This window comes from Labeo rohita, chromosome 11 (assembly GCF_022985175.1).
Source record: "Labeo rohita strain BAU-BD-2019 chromosome 11, IGBB_LRoh.1.0, whole genome shotgun sequence".
Taxonomy (NCBI): domain Eukaryota; kingdom Metazoa; phylum Chordata; class Actinopteri; order Cypriniformes; family Cyprinidae; genus Labeo; species Labeo rohita.
This window is the reverse complement of record NC_066879.1, coordinates 23225548-23239842: the sequence shown is the minus strand read 5'-3', so window position 1 is coordinate 23239842 and position 14295 is coordinate 23225548. Positions and strand designations below refer to the sequence as shown.

The 14295-nt window shown below is 39.5% G+C and overlaps 1 protein-coding gene across 1 annotated transcript in view; it reads left to right on the top strand.

Annotated features, from left to right (window-relative positions):
- Nucleotides 1-14295, top strand: part of ephb2b (eph receptor B2b) — a 184062-nt gene that overhangs the window by 156380 nt on the left and 13387 nt on the right. Inside the window, 7 exon segments of the mRNA XM_051122263.1 lie at nucleotides 1331-1439; nucleotides 1691-1755; nucleotides 6086-6208; nucleotides 6303-6550; nucleotides 11952-12122; nucleotides 12124-12168; nucleotides 12262-12411. Of these exon segments, the coding sequence (XP_050978220.1) occupies nucleotides 1331-1439; nucleotides 1691-1755; nucleotides 6086-6208; nucleotides 6303-6550; nucleotides 11952-12122; nucleotides 12124-12168; nucleotides 12262-12411 (911 nt within the window).

The window sequence follows — 14295 nt, the reverse complement described above, 5'->3', positions numbered from 1 at the left end:
AAGTAATTAATTGCAATTTTTTTTTCTGAAATTAATTGCTATTTATTCCACGTAACATTAAAGTTTTAGATATACTTTTATATTGCAATAATTTCACATTCAATCTTCAAATTAATGTAGAAAAAAACATATAGTCAGTATATTTTTAATATTTGTTAAATATTTTTAATTACTCAATCACCTGGCGCTGAAGTGAAGTTGGAGTACGCGTCTGAAAAGTCCCATTTGATGTGGTCGTAAAAACGTTCAGTGACTAAATAAATGCACCTCTTGTCAAGAATAAAAAGAGGCAAAAGCAGCACTTATGAGTATTTTTAACGCCGATTAAACTGGAAAAATTAATCGCTTGCGTTAACATGCTAATTTTGACAGCACCAATTAAAAAGCAACAGCAACATTCAAATTAGTTACAAAAAAATAAAGTAGTTTTGCTTATTGTAGAGACAGTTGTTTGGATTCTGTCTCGTTTCCAAAACACTAAAGAGGAAGAATGGTAGCTGAAACATGTCATTGGATGGCCGCCCATCGTTTTGCCCTTCCCAGATCACCTCATTCAGAGGCAGCTGCCTCACTCATGCCTGCTCGCTCTCTAAGCCGCTTATTATGAGCAGAGAGTCAGAATTAGTCTGATCTATCCTCCCGAGCTTTCTGCTGGCATGATGAGAGACAGCAACTCAGCCAGGTGATCCAAACACGGATGTGTCATGCCAGCAGGCTGTGCTCACTTTGACTGATTTAAACCAAGAGTTTTAAAACCGATTAAACAGGAAGTTACAGTGCAGTTGAATTCACACGGGAGCCAGCAAAGTTCAGGTTTTTGTTTACTTACTACCTCAGCTTTTGGGAGGAAGTGTTTAAATGTGGTAAAATCTGGTAGCACGCTAACACATACTTAGCCTCTAGGGTTGCAGAGTGAGCCCAGGGGTTTGTCTGCATTGTGAACGGATAGTCTGTAATTATAAACGAACAGAGAAAGCTAGGCAGGAGAGGAAGGGAAAAGAAAGTTCCCCAGGCCTTCCCAACATCCCAATCCGTCTGTCTTGCACCAATACACACCACCCAGCACATTTCCTCCATCGCCTGCCCATATGCTGCTGGAGCTAAGCAGTCCAAGTCTACGGCCTCAAGGTATCTCACACAGGGCTTCCTGTCCCAGATTCCCCACCGTGAAAGTGGGGAAGTGAGGGTCTCTCACCTGTGTAGGCATACACTGCAGTGCCTCAATAGAGTCTGAACTTGCTTCAGGCTGAATCAGATATAGAGACACTCTGCTGGGGTTTGTCAGGAAGTGCTAACTTTTAGATATGTGTGTGTGTGTGTGTGCCCACAGAGGAGTACAACACTAGCATTCAAGAGAAGCTGCCTCTCATCATCGGCTCGGCGGCTGCTGGTCTGGTCTTCCTCATTGCGGTGGTAGTCATCATCATCGTTTGCAACCGGTGAGTTTCTAAACTTGTAAACCATTAGCATAGCTTCCTCCAATTATACCAGCAACGTGTCAACATCCCGTGCTTTTGTCCTGATTTGCTTCATTAGCGGACATTTACAGAGCAGCAAAGCTTGTAAAAACTCACTTAATGATGAGGTTGTGTTAACAAGATGATGGTGGGCAGTAGCGAGTGTTGTTTTCATGGCTTTAGCACCTTCTTAAACAGTACAAGTAGAGCTGTTTGCCTTTGTTCGCCTGCAGACGTGGATTCGAAAGAGCAGATTCAGAATACACAGACAAGCTGCAGCACTACACCAGCGGCCACAGTGAGTACTTTGGACTTGACTACTATACACACACTATGAATATATTGTATATATTTGAAACCATAAACATTTTACATACATCCACTTCAATGCACTTTCTTTCCCCCACTTACCCACCTCACACACCTCTGTTGGAATTGTTTCTTCTCTTCCAAAATGAATCACTTTTTGAAGGCCTAAACATGCTTGAAAACTCATGAAACGTTGCACACACGCCAGAAGTGGTGAAATGTACATCTGATATGGGTTTCAGAAGTGGGTGTGGCAAAATGGCTCAATAGCACCACCTATAAAATTTCAACGAAATGCCCCTCGAGCTATGTTTCACATACATGAATGAAATTTGGTAGACACTTGTAACAAACAAATACCTACAAAAAGTCCCTCAACCCAAGTGCCGTTTTTGCCATTTTCAGACATTGTATTTAACAAAATCCTTCTAGAGATTTAAACAGATCAATACCAAATTTGGGCAGTGTAATCTTTGGTGTAATCTTCAAATATTCAGTTATAGACATAGCATCACCAGCTGGCAGTATGAAGTTTTGCACATTTTGATTTTAAAGGGGTCATCGGATGCAAAGTTCACTTTTACATGTTGTGTGAACATTAATGTGCGTTGGCAGTGTATGTACACATGTACCCTATAATGATAAAAATTCATGCAGTGGTTTTTAATTAATCTGTAAAAATAACATCCCCGTTTTCAAATCGAGCCATTCTCAGATGCCTGTTGTTGTGGCGTCACACCGACAGAGGCCCCTCCCACGATAGTTGATTGACATGAGCGTCTTACCTCAGACCCTGATTGAGGTGTTCTGTTCCTGGATGTAATAATGAACATAGTGGTCGTCATTTACTCCCGACATCTGAGCCGCTGAAGATGCAGTGGATTACGTTGTTTGTAAAGGGAATGTGCCTCCCGATCTACATAATTCCGGCTGTTTGCGCAAATCATTCGTGATCCAGCTTCACCTACAGCAGAAGTGAATATATATATATATATATATATATATATTTATGAATCTTTGTAATCACCTTTCCTAACAGTGTGCTAGTTAGCAAGTTTCGCGGCTAAACACACTAAATGCGGCTAAAGTAAACAATCTCTCAGAGCACAGCTGCCTTTTCAGTAAGACCCTAAAGAATCATATCAACGTGGAAAATGGGCATCCGATGACCCCTTTAACTTTGACATATTCCTCCTATATTTACCTCTTTAAATGCATATTGCTTACCTTTTGCTTTTTTCCTAAAGCCACCGGGTGACGGTGAGCCCAGGTCCGAGGGCCCTTTAATTAGGGCTCAAGCACTGGTGGTGCAAGGACCCTGTTGAAATTGCTAAATTTCTTCTTCTTCTTCTTCTCCAAAATGAATCACATTTTTGAGAGCCTAAAAATGCTGGAAAACTCATGAAACTTTGCACACACACCAGAAGTGGTAAAAATTTACATCTGATATGGGTTTTAGAACTGGGTGTGGCAAAATGGCTCGATAGCGCCACCTATAAAATTTAAACGAAGTGCTCCTTGAGCTATGTTTCACATACATGTATGAAATTTGGTAAACACATGTAACACACCAATGCCTACAAAAAACGTCCCTCAGCATGAAGTCCGAAACCCAACAGAAAGTCTATTATTTTGAATCTTCTCTGCAAGTTTTGTGCCATTTTTGCCATTTTCAAACGTCGTATTTTAACTAACTCCTCCTAGAGATTTAAACAGTTCAACATCAGATTTAGTCAGTGTAATCTAAAGCCTTTTGTGACGTTAATTTGCAAAGATCTTGAGTTTTCGTTAAAGGGCGTGTCCGTGGCGGCCTGACAAATTTCAGTGCTTCGCCATGAAAAGAAAGTTGTTATAATCCACACAATGTCCGATCTGCACCAAAATTCAGATGTTGATAAGACTCCTGACCTAAACACATGCCCATATTCAGTTATAGTCATAGCGCCACCTGCTGACAACAGGAAGTGGCATGTTTTATGCTCTAACAAACTCCTCATAGAGATTTAATGACATCAACATTATATTTGGTCAGTCTACTCTTAAGGCCTTTGCAATGTTAAATCACAAAGATCTGGAGTTTTCGTTAAAGGGCGTGTCCATGGTGGACACAAAGTTTGATGTTTCACCATGTAAAAGGAAGTATAACTCAATGTTCATACATTAACTCAATGCTTCACCCACTCGATAAGCGTCCTTGCCTGAAGACATCTAAAGGACAATATTATGTTATAATCATAGCGCCACCTGTTGGCAACGGGAATTTTGGCACATATAAATGACTTTGACATATTCCTTCTATATTTACCATTTTAAACGCATATTGCACACCATTCACTGTTTTCCTAAAGCCACTGGCAGTGGTGAGCCCGGGTGCAAGGGCCCCCCTTTAATTACAGTATCTCTTTCACCATCAAACCTTTATCTCAAAGTTAGACCTCAGTTTCTCAAGATTAATCTGTGAAATATTAATCCCACAGCTTTCCTCGAAACCCCATCAGAGAGTGCGTTAGCCACTTCCCCTAGAAGCGATTTCATTGTTCATCTTTGTTCTTTTGCTTGGTTCTTTTCCACCACCTGTTTATTTTCCCATCAAAGCAGTACACAAAGCTAATGCAAAAAAGCTCAGTGCCAGGTGTTTCAAAGTTAGTAAGATCCATTAAAGATTAGTCATAAAATGAGCAATACTTCAGTAAATACCATCTTAGCCTCAGAGTGCTGTTCCATTTATAGAAATAAATCTTTAAGATTCTCTCGAGGCAATAATTTAAAGCTAAGCTCGCTCGTTCGCTTGCTCATACTCGCTCTCTCTCTCTCTCTGAGGGCTTATAGTTTATCTCTCTCTTGCTCAGTCTGCTGAATGAAAACGCTCTGGCACTTTTCCTCAAGTTTTATTTTTCTTTGCCCTTCCTTATCAATTTAAACAGCTTTTATGCTGTGTAATCAGTGGTAAAGGACTGCTGTAAATGCTGTATTTATTGAAATAATTTCTGAGAGAGTGTGGGGCCAGTAAAACCTGGAAAATCAAGGTCAGAATTCATCCATTAGTGCTCAAGAGCAGAAAGCGCTCGCATTTTCTCACTCTTCTTACATGTGTCTTGTTCATTCTTTTTTTAACATTCTTATTTAATCTTAAAAGAAAAAATTGTCACCATTTGCTTACCCTCATATCATTTCTACCCAGTATGTGTCCATTTCATGGAAATATTCACGTTCATTGTCTGGAAAAGAGCAGCATGAACATCCTATTAAACGCTTCCTTCTGTGCTCCACAGAGCACAACGTGAGGGAGAGTAAATGATGACAGATTTTCATTTTTGGGTGAACCATCCCTTAAAAAAAGTGAGCTCTGCTCAGAAGCACATTCTCCAACGTAGCACATACACTACAACCTCATGAATTTGTTATAGATTGACGTTCGCAAATCCTTTGATGGTGGATGCCATTCGCTTCTCTCACTCTATTTATCTTCTTCTTGTCTGCTGCGAGAGCACATTTATCAAATCCAAATGGGTCTGCGCAGCCAGATCACAAATAGAAAACCTCTCCAGCTGCATGAAAACACAATGTCTATTAAAATGCATTTGGATAGATTAGGAGCCAAGAGGCTGAATAATCCGATTTAAGGCAGGAATGACTTAAGTCCTCACACACTTAAGTTCACCTTAAGCCAATTTACCTGCATTCAAAAGCTATTTGATTGGCAGCAATGGAAATTGCTGATATATGGTCTCTACCAGGGACTATGATACCCCCAGAGGTGATACATACATTAAAATGCCTTATCTTTCTTTTGGCAAACTCTGTTACACATCACTGACTGTATAGTCATGAGCTGTTCCAATGTCATGCTCAGAATCCAAAGCGATTCCCAGAGGCCCACATCACTAATATTTTCTCACATATGTGACCCTGGACCCACGGGTATATTTGTAGCAATAGCCAACAATACATTGTATGGGTCAAAAATCATTAGGATATAACGTAAAGATCATGTTCCATGAAGATATTTTGTAAATTTTAAATATATCAAAACTTAATTTTTGAGAAATATGCATGGCTAAGAACTTCAGTTGGACAACTTTAAAGGCGATTTTCACAATATTTAGATTTTTTTTGCACCCTCAGATTCCAGATTTTCAAATAGTTGTATCTCAGCCAAATATTATCCTATTTATTCAGCTTTGAGATGATGTATATATCTCAATTTCCAAAAAATTGACCCTTATGATGTTTTGTGGTCCAGGGTCGTATTTACACATTCTGATGTACAATGTCTTATGGAGCATTTAAATATTATAGCTGTGTTTTATTTTTTCAAGTGTCACCAGGAATGAAGATCTACATTGATCCGTTTACATACGAAGACCCCAATGAAGCAGTAAGGGAGTTTGCTAAGGAGATCGACATTTCGTGTGTGAAAATCGAGCAAGTCATTGGAGCGGGTAATCAAATCGCCAAACATCCAACAGTGTTCTACCGTGAAGTTTTTTTCTTGTGCCTTGATCTAAAAAACAATGCATTTGTGTCTATCCATAGGAGAGTTTGGAGAGGTGTGCAGTGGTAACCTAAAGCTCCCAGGAAAGAGGGAGATGTTTGTGGCCATTAAAACACTGAAGTCTGGTTACACAGAAAAGCAGAGACGGGACTTCCTGAGCGAAGCAAGCATCATGGGGCAGTTTGATCACCCCAATGTGATCCATTTGGAGGGAGTGGTGACCAAGAGCAGCCCTGTCATGATCATCACAGAGTTTATGGAGAACGGCTCATTGGACTCCTTCCTCAGGGTGAGCATTTTTGCCGAGTCTTCAGTGTTTTTAAGCACTTTACATTTATTCCAAAATAATAACTCAAGGCAGTATCAATTTAAACAATGTATTTCATTTATGAACTCACAGCGGGTAAAATAAATGTTGAACACGTCACAATTTTTCTCAGTAAATATATTTCTAAAGGTGCTGTTGACTTGAAATTTTCACCAGATGTTGGTAACAACCCAAGTAATCCATACATACAAAGAAAACAAAACAAATAAGTTCAGAAATTAAGTTATGTATAATAAAATGGAATGACACATGCAGAAAGGGAGGTGCAAAAAGGAAAGCCAAGACACCATCTGAAATCTGTCAGTAATTAGAAAGCAATCCTGCCCACTTGTCAGTTAAAATTAATAATAGTTGGTTCAGTCCCAACACCTACAGTACCAGGATGATGAAGATGAAACAAGGGTGGACATTTTAGACAATGATCCCAAACACAGCCAAGGAAACTCTCAATTGGTTTCAGAAAAAGAAAATAAAGCTGCTAGAATAGCCCGGCCAATTACCTGACTTGAATCCAATAGAACATAAGAACTAAAGATCAGAGTTCATAGAAGAGGCCCACAGAACCTTCAAGATTTGAAGATTCTGTGGAAGAATGGGCCAAAATCACACCTGAGCAAATAGAGGTCTTGAAGCTGTCATTACCAAAAAAGGCTTTTATACAAAGTATTAAATAAATTTCAGTAGTTCAAAACTTTTCCTGTGTCATTCCATTTTATTACACATAACTGTTTTATTTGTACGTATGGATTGCTTGGGTTGTTATTGACATCTGGTGAAAATTTCATGTCAACAGCACCTTTAGAAATATATTTACTGGGAAAAACGATGACGTGTTCAATACTTAAATACCTGCTGTATGTTCAGCTATTCTTTTTAATAGTTAACTTTTAATTAACTCAATAAATATTGGTCACAGACAGAGATTTACTTTAAATTTCACCAGCCTGAATACTCAGTAAAAACTCTCACGGATCATGTTTTCAGGCCATTTCACGTCTTATTTTTGAGTGGTTATATCTGAATGTGTGAGTTTTTACTTACTTTTTTTAATTAGTCTTCTCATTAACACCATTATATCGTTCATTCAGACTGATTCGCAAATTTGGAATGCGCACAAACACAAAAGGCGGGATTTATGCACACATGAACCAATCGCATCCAATCATAACCAGTCATATCCAATCAATTGCCTCCTCTCACAAGACTTTCCCCCATTCATTCTCAGTTACCCCCCACCAATCTCACCGCAGGCTTTAGGTGGTCTGTTAAAACTCAGTGGGCTCAGGGGAGGCGAGAGAGACACGGACTCTCGCTGTAACTTTACCTACTGGTGTCGCTGTTGGACAATTTTTTCTTAGAGAATTGAGTGATTTATACACTTTTTAATGTTATATTTTGGAATATTTGTTGTTTTATTTTTGTACTATGAATTTTTCTTTTTATCTTCAACATTTTAAGGAGGCACTACCTCCCTTGCTTCCTCATAGGAAATGCCTCTGATATCATTTAGTGTTTTATGTTTTATTTATTTAGACAAAATTTTGTATTGGCTAGGATTTTAATATCAGTGCAACCCTAGTACTTTAATGAAAAAATCCAAAATGCACAGGGTGTGAACATCTCTGGCACTGACTCACAAATAAAGAATTATTTGTTCAACTACTTCTAAACCTTCTGAATGAACTGATTCAGTATAATAATGCAGATTTCCCCACACTTACGCAAGCTCAGTAACGTAAACATGACTCAATTTCCGGTTCAATCTCTCATCAGCAGGTTTGTATGCACATCAGCATGCTCAACATCATACAAATATTCCCTCCTAATTTCTCATGCTGTCCATCAGGTAATTCTCCACAGGGTCTCTCTGTAATACCCAGCTACCCCCCTGTAGCAAACATCTACTTTCAGTATTGATTCCAGCTGTAGGACTGTTGTAATAAGCTCAGTTCTCTTCCATTCATCTCTACGGGTTGCCACGCTAACATTTGCTTTAAAGCGGTCTCTTTAAAGAAGTAGTTGAATCGTTGCTCTGTGGTTAGTCATGCCCTCATTTTGCATTGGTCACACTCTCACGACCACGTTCTCTGCATTACAAGCGTCAGATGAGCAGTGTCTCATATACGGAGCCACCATGTTGCTTCCGACCTATAACACACATAATGATCAGAAAATTGCACTTGGAGTTTTATTCTAAAAACTCTCAGAATCATCCAAATCCCTGCATACAGAAAAAGCGTGTGAGAAGAATGAGAAGAAATCACCACTGTCAGTTGATGACTGGCATGCGTCAGTTTGATTTTGAGCGCAGAGCTGATGTGGATAAAATAGGTGTCCGGATGCCTTGATCGCTGCTAATTGGGCTCTCTGTGTGTTGCGTTAAAAAAATGCCTTTGATTTATGTAAATATGTAATCTTTGGGGAAGGCATGATTTATTTTGCTCATTAGCAAGGCTTTGCCTCTGATCTATCATGAGAGAAAACTTATTTTATCCTTGACACGTAGCTTTTCGGGGTGTTAGGCTCAGGAAGTGTAATTATCTGAAACAAGAAACCTTCATGATCATGGCGTTTAAATGAAGGCGAGTAAACAGGAACCAAACGACCCACCATTTGTTAGACATTTGAACTGAATTTATTTCTTCTCACCACAATCGGCTCCAGCTCTCGCTAACCTCTGTAATTGTGAGGTTCTGATGTTATTTTAGCTGTTTGGCCAGCCAGTTGTTTCGCTCATGTTTATACTTGCACAGCCCACCCTATGACAGAACGCACATGCAATATCGTTCCATTGCGTGAAGAGATGACTGATGCCTGGTAATGTAAGTAGAAGTAAGGGTAAAAATGACAATAAACACCTTAGAGGTTTACTCTAAGACCAGCTAATGTTTTTTTTTCCTCTCATAATGTCAGCTTGAAGGTATGCGAGAGCTTTGAAACTCCTCAGATCTTTGTGTAGCTGCACAATTGTGTTGTTTCTGCAAGACTGTCATCCATTTCTGACAGAACACTGACTTCTCAGAAAACAACACGCCTCTGTTATGGCACCTCACTATGACAGCGGTTGACAACAGTGTGTGTTAGTGCTGAAGCGCTAGAATATGAGTCTGATGGAGCTCTCGTAAGACAGGACTGAGAGACTCAACGCTAACCTGTCGTTCTTGTGCTGATCCAACTTCCAGTATTGTTTTGTGGCGGATTAGAGAGCAAAAGGGAGAGAAATTCAAAAAGGTACGCTGCTGAAACTTTCAGACAGATTTGTGAAGCATCAAGCTGAAAAGTTAAGCACAGCCAAACAGAACCGACAGCAAAGAATTCACATATAATCAGAAAAGAAAGAATGTTTGCTTCGCTCAGACTGCAGATCCAAATAACTTTGGGGTGAAGAATCCCTCCAATTAAACTATAGGCAAACACTGCAAGCAGATTAGAGCACCAGGCTGTATTTGCGAAGGATTTCAGCTTTATGAATAATGGATGCTGCTTAATTGCTGCGGAGGGTGAGGAGAAGTTCGATCAAGTCGGCTTAATGTGGGGGAAGGGTTTGAGAGTGGCACATGCTGCTCAGATGAGGACGAGTTTGTGTGCGACACAGAATGAAGACATCTCCTAGCTCTTTCGTCCGCTGCTTTCCACTTGACGCGTGCGTGTCTGTCCGCACTGCGCCTGCTGCGCTCGTCTCCTCTGATCAGAAGCTGAATGCTGCTGGCCTCATGGCTGTCTGCGGAGGGTCTACAGATGGAAGCAGCTGCAAGCACAGCTGGGTCAGAAACTGCTGGACCTCCTCATGAGCAAAGGGCTTTCTGACCACCATGGTCAACAGCTGCGAGATTTGCCACGGCCCGCATTGATCATCGAATGTCTGATCTAGCATTGCGTAGCATAAACTCTACCAATCCACACCAGAGCGTTTGCACAGCCAACCCAATCCAGGCTTGACACAATGCAGTGCGTTCAGTCTCTACTCTTATCCGACTGGGCATACTAGACATTAACTGTGATTTCCTCAGCTTTATACTAGCCTTATTGCTGTTGTTTGGGATTTATAGGTTGCCCAGAAGAGGTAACTGTAGCATAGTTATTTAGTTGGTATTAGGAATATGGAAAATATTGTTTTTTTTTAATGCATACACACTTCACCTTTACAAAAAGCTTTTATAAGTAGGGCTGTGAATGGATTTTTATCTACACCTTTAAAAATAAAGGTTCTTTATTGACATCAGTGGTTCTGTGAATAGTTCTGTGAAGTTTCTTTATAGTTGAAAAACGTTCTTTAGATTTTTAAAATGTTCTTCAAAATTGTTCTTTTAGGAGCTGTTTGCTGAAAGGTTCTTTTGGGAACCAAAAATCGTTCTTCTATGGCATCATTGCATAAAAACACTTTTGGAACTTTTATTTTTAAGAGACAAACTTGTAATCATAAATATATTTACACACTGAATCCTCAAATTAATGTAGAAGCAACTTAAAAGAAGAATATTTTAAATAGCAAAAGGCAGATTTTTAACATTAAGTTCAGTATTATCAGTAAAAATACAAACCTCTTGATATTAAAAATAAATAAATAAATAAACCATACCTAAACTGCAAATTTTCATTTATTAAATAATCAACTTATTAAAACCTCATTACACGAAATCATTTGCTTTTATTTCGTTTGAAATAACTTTGTCATTGAAAAATATGAGTGCTTTCTATCTGTTTTAGCATTAATTTTCATGATAAATGAACAATAAAACCCCTACTTAAAGGCGACATCGGATGTCCAGTTTCCACAAGTTGGTATGATTCCTTAGTGTCTTCATGAAATGTCTGCAAAACACTTTGGGTAAATTTCCTCAATGGCCGTGTAAAACAACACCCTTTTTACCTTGTCAAAACAGCTCTGTTCAAAGTGAGCTGTCTCTTTAAATAATAATGAGCTACTGCTCACTTCGTTTTTTGTGTATTTGGTAGCACGTTAGTCTCAGCCTCAGACATCACGCCCACAAAACGTTGGCTAAACAGCTGATGCATATGGCATACTTCAGGAGTTTCAAAGTCGTCATCGGATTGGTTAAATTATACAGGATATATTACGAGACAGTCTGTCAGCGGTCGTGGGCGGAGTCTGTGCAGTATGACATCATACTGCTCAGAAAATAAAAACGGCTTAATAATTGAATCTAGTTTAGTTTTTTTTTTTTTGATTAAAAAAAGGAGTGAATGGATTTTTAGCATTTGCATTGTATGGTGGTTGTGTACACACACTAAGCTAATATATGCAAACCCCATTTAAAAGTGAATTTTGCATCCAGAATCCCTTTTAAAACGTATTTTTATGTCTTGACTTTATGTATTTCTGTTCTATACTTGTTTACAGCAAAACGACGGCCAGTTTACTGTGATTCAGCTGGTGGGCATGTTACGAGGGATCGCCTCTGGGATGAAGTACCTCGCAGACATGAATTACGTGCACCGGGACCTGGCCGCCCGCAACATCTTAGTTAACAGTAACCTTGTGTGCAAGGTGTCCGATTTTGGACTCTCGCGCTTTTTTGGAGGACGACACATCTGATCCCACCTATACCAGTGCCCTGGTGAGATGTTTTGTAATATTTGATTAGAAACTTTTATGCAAACATGTGCTTTGATTTGAGATGAACTGATGTTTATGATTTGGGTTGATACAGGGTGGGAAGATCCCTATTCGATGGACAGCCCCAGAGGCCATCCAGTATAGGAAGTTTACCTCCGCCAGCGACGTATGGAGCTACGGGATTGTCATGTGGGAAGTAATGTCGTACGGAGAGCGGCCATATTGGGACATGACCAATCAGGACGTACGTACCTCACCGCTTACAATACATTATCGGTCAAAAGTTTGGGGTCAGTACGATTTTTAAAACGTTTTAGAAAGAAGTCATGTGATTTATGCTCACTAAGGCTGCAATTCCTATTATGCTCTTTTACAAAGTCTTGATTTTGTTTTGGGGGTGTACTAGAACATGCACTCATGCTTGGTGGTTCAAAAAATGCATTATTTTTCACCAAATTTACATTATTACAATACTTTTCTCCCCAGTCTGGCACAAATGGCTCGATTAGTTCCGCGTTTTGCATCGCTAAAGTTAGGCTAATCCCCCATCTCGTCCCTACCCCTCCCCAACCATTTGAATTTCCGTAGACAGGATTTATTTTAATGATATCCTAATGGGCCGATTGCAACATCATAACATCCAGGAAACAAACGCTGTAGTCCAAAGGAGCCGTTCATTGTGGTTCTTGAAAAGGTATTTTTTAAAAACAAAATATCTCCCTTTTGGAGTAGACTTTGAGATTTGTAACTATGTAGATATTTTTTATGCCCAAAAATACACACCACACACTGACTAAAGTTCAAAAAATAAAAAAGCATAATAGGACACTTTTTAAAAATACAAGAAAACTGGAATATTGTGAAATATCATTACAATTTAAAACACCTGTTTTCTATTTTAATATATTTTAAAATGTAATTTATTTCAGTGATGACAAAGTTAAATTTTGTGCATCATTACTCCAGTCTTCAATGTCATATGATTCTTCAGAAATCATTTTAATATTGCTCAAGAAACATTACTATCAATGTTGAAAAGAGTTGTGAATTTAAAATTCCTATTTGCTTTAATACAACTCTTTTACTTTAGTAATTTATTCAGTTCTTCCAGTTTTTTGCTTCAACCTCATAACCTTTTTTAAGCTGCACGTCCTCCATCTTTATAAAGTAAAACCGCCAATTTCTTCTAAAACAATTTTCCAATAGAAGCACTGTCAAATGATCATGCCAGAGGCTGTTGGTCGGTTGGCGTATGTTAACGCATGATAGATGAACGCTGTGCAGCAATGTTGAATCAGAGACTAAGGTAAACAGCAGAGAGAGCACGTCGTAAATCTGCCCATGTGCTGCTCTGCTGTATGCGAGGCCAAACCTCAGACCCCAAACACTGCATGAGTGCAATCAGTCTTTGCAGAAACAGCCGCACCGATCATCACATCACACTGGCCTCAGAATGCAGAAGAAGACATAAGGATTTGCATTGAGAGATGACATTTTGGGGGTTTAAATAAGAGGTTTGGACTGTATTTGTTTGTTTTGGAGAACGTATGCTCTTGGTGGCTACATCATGTGACTTTCAAGCTGTGTCAAAAGGGATCATTTTTTCTCTCACAAAGGCTGCTGCAAAAATTCACCTGTGCTTCACACTCACTTCCTGGTGAACAAAAAAATGATTTCACATGCAAAGCACAGTGCCACGTTAAACAGTCCCCCTGCCCTTGAAGAAAGCTCCCATTTCTAGCATCCCTCTGGGTGGCTGGGAAAAGGCAAATTATGGGTCCAGATAATGAAAATAGTTTCAAATTGAAAGTGTGAACGCTAATGCGCTAAGAGGGAGCGCAGATCTCACCAGTTATCTTATTAGCAGCTCCAGATAGCGTCGTCGTCCTCCCATCGGGCTGGCCGTTTGAGGCGCCTGAATGAGATTAATCAGGCCTTGAATGGAGCACCGTAATGGCTACGATAATGAGCTGGGGAACGACGGGTCTCACTCGGGTCCTGCTCACACTTTCCACTTCATGGCCGTGCCTCTCTTTTGAAGCGGCCTGTTTCATTCAGATGTGACGGTACATCCAGTTCGGATAAACGTTCGGTGTCTGTTTTTCGCATTTAGAGATGCCACATAGTT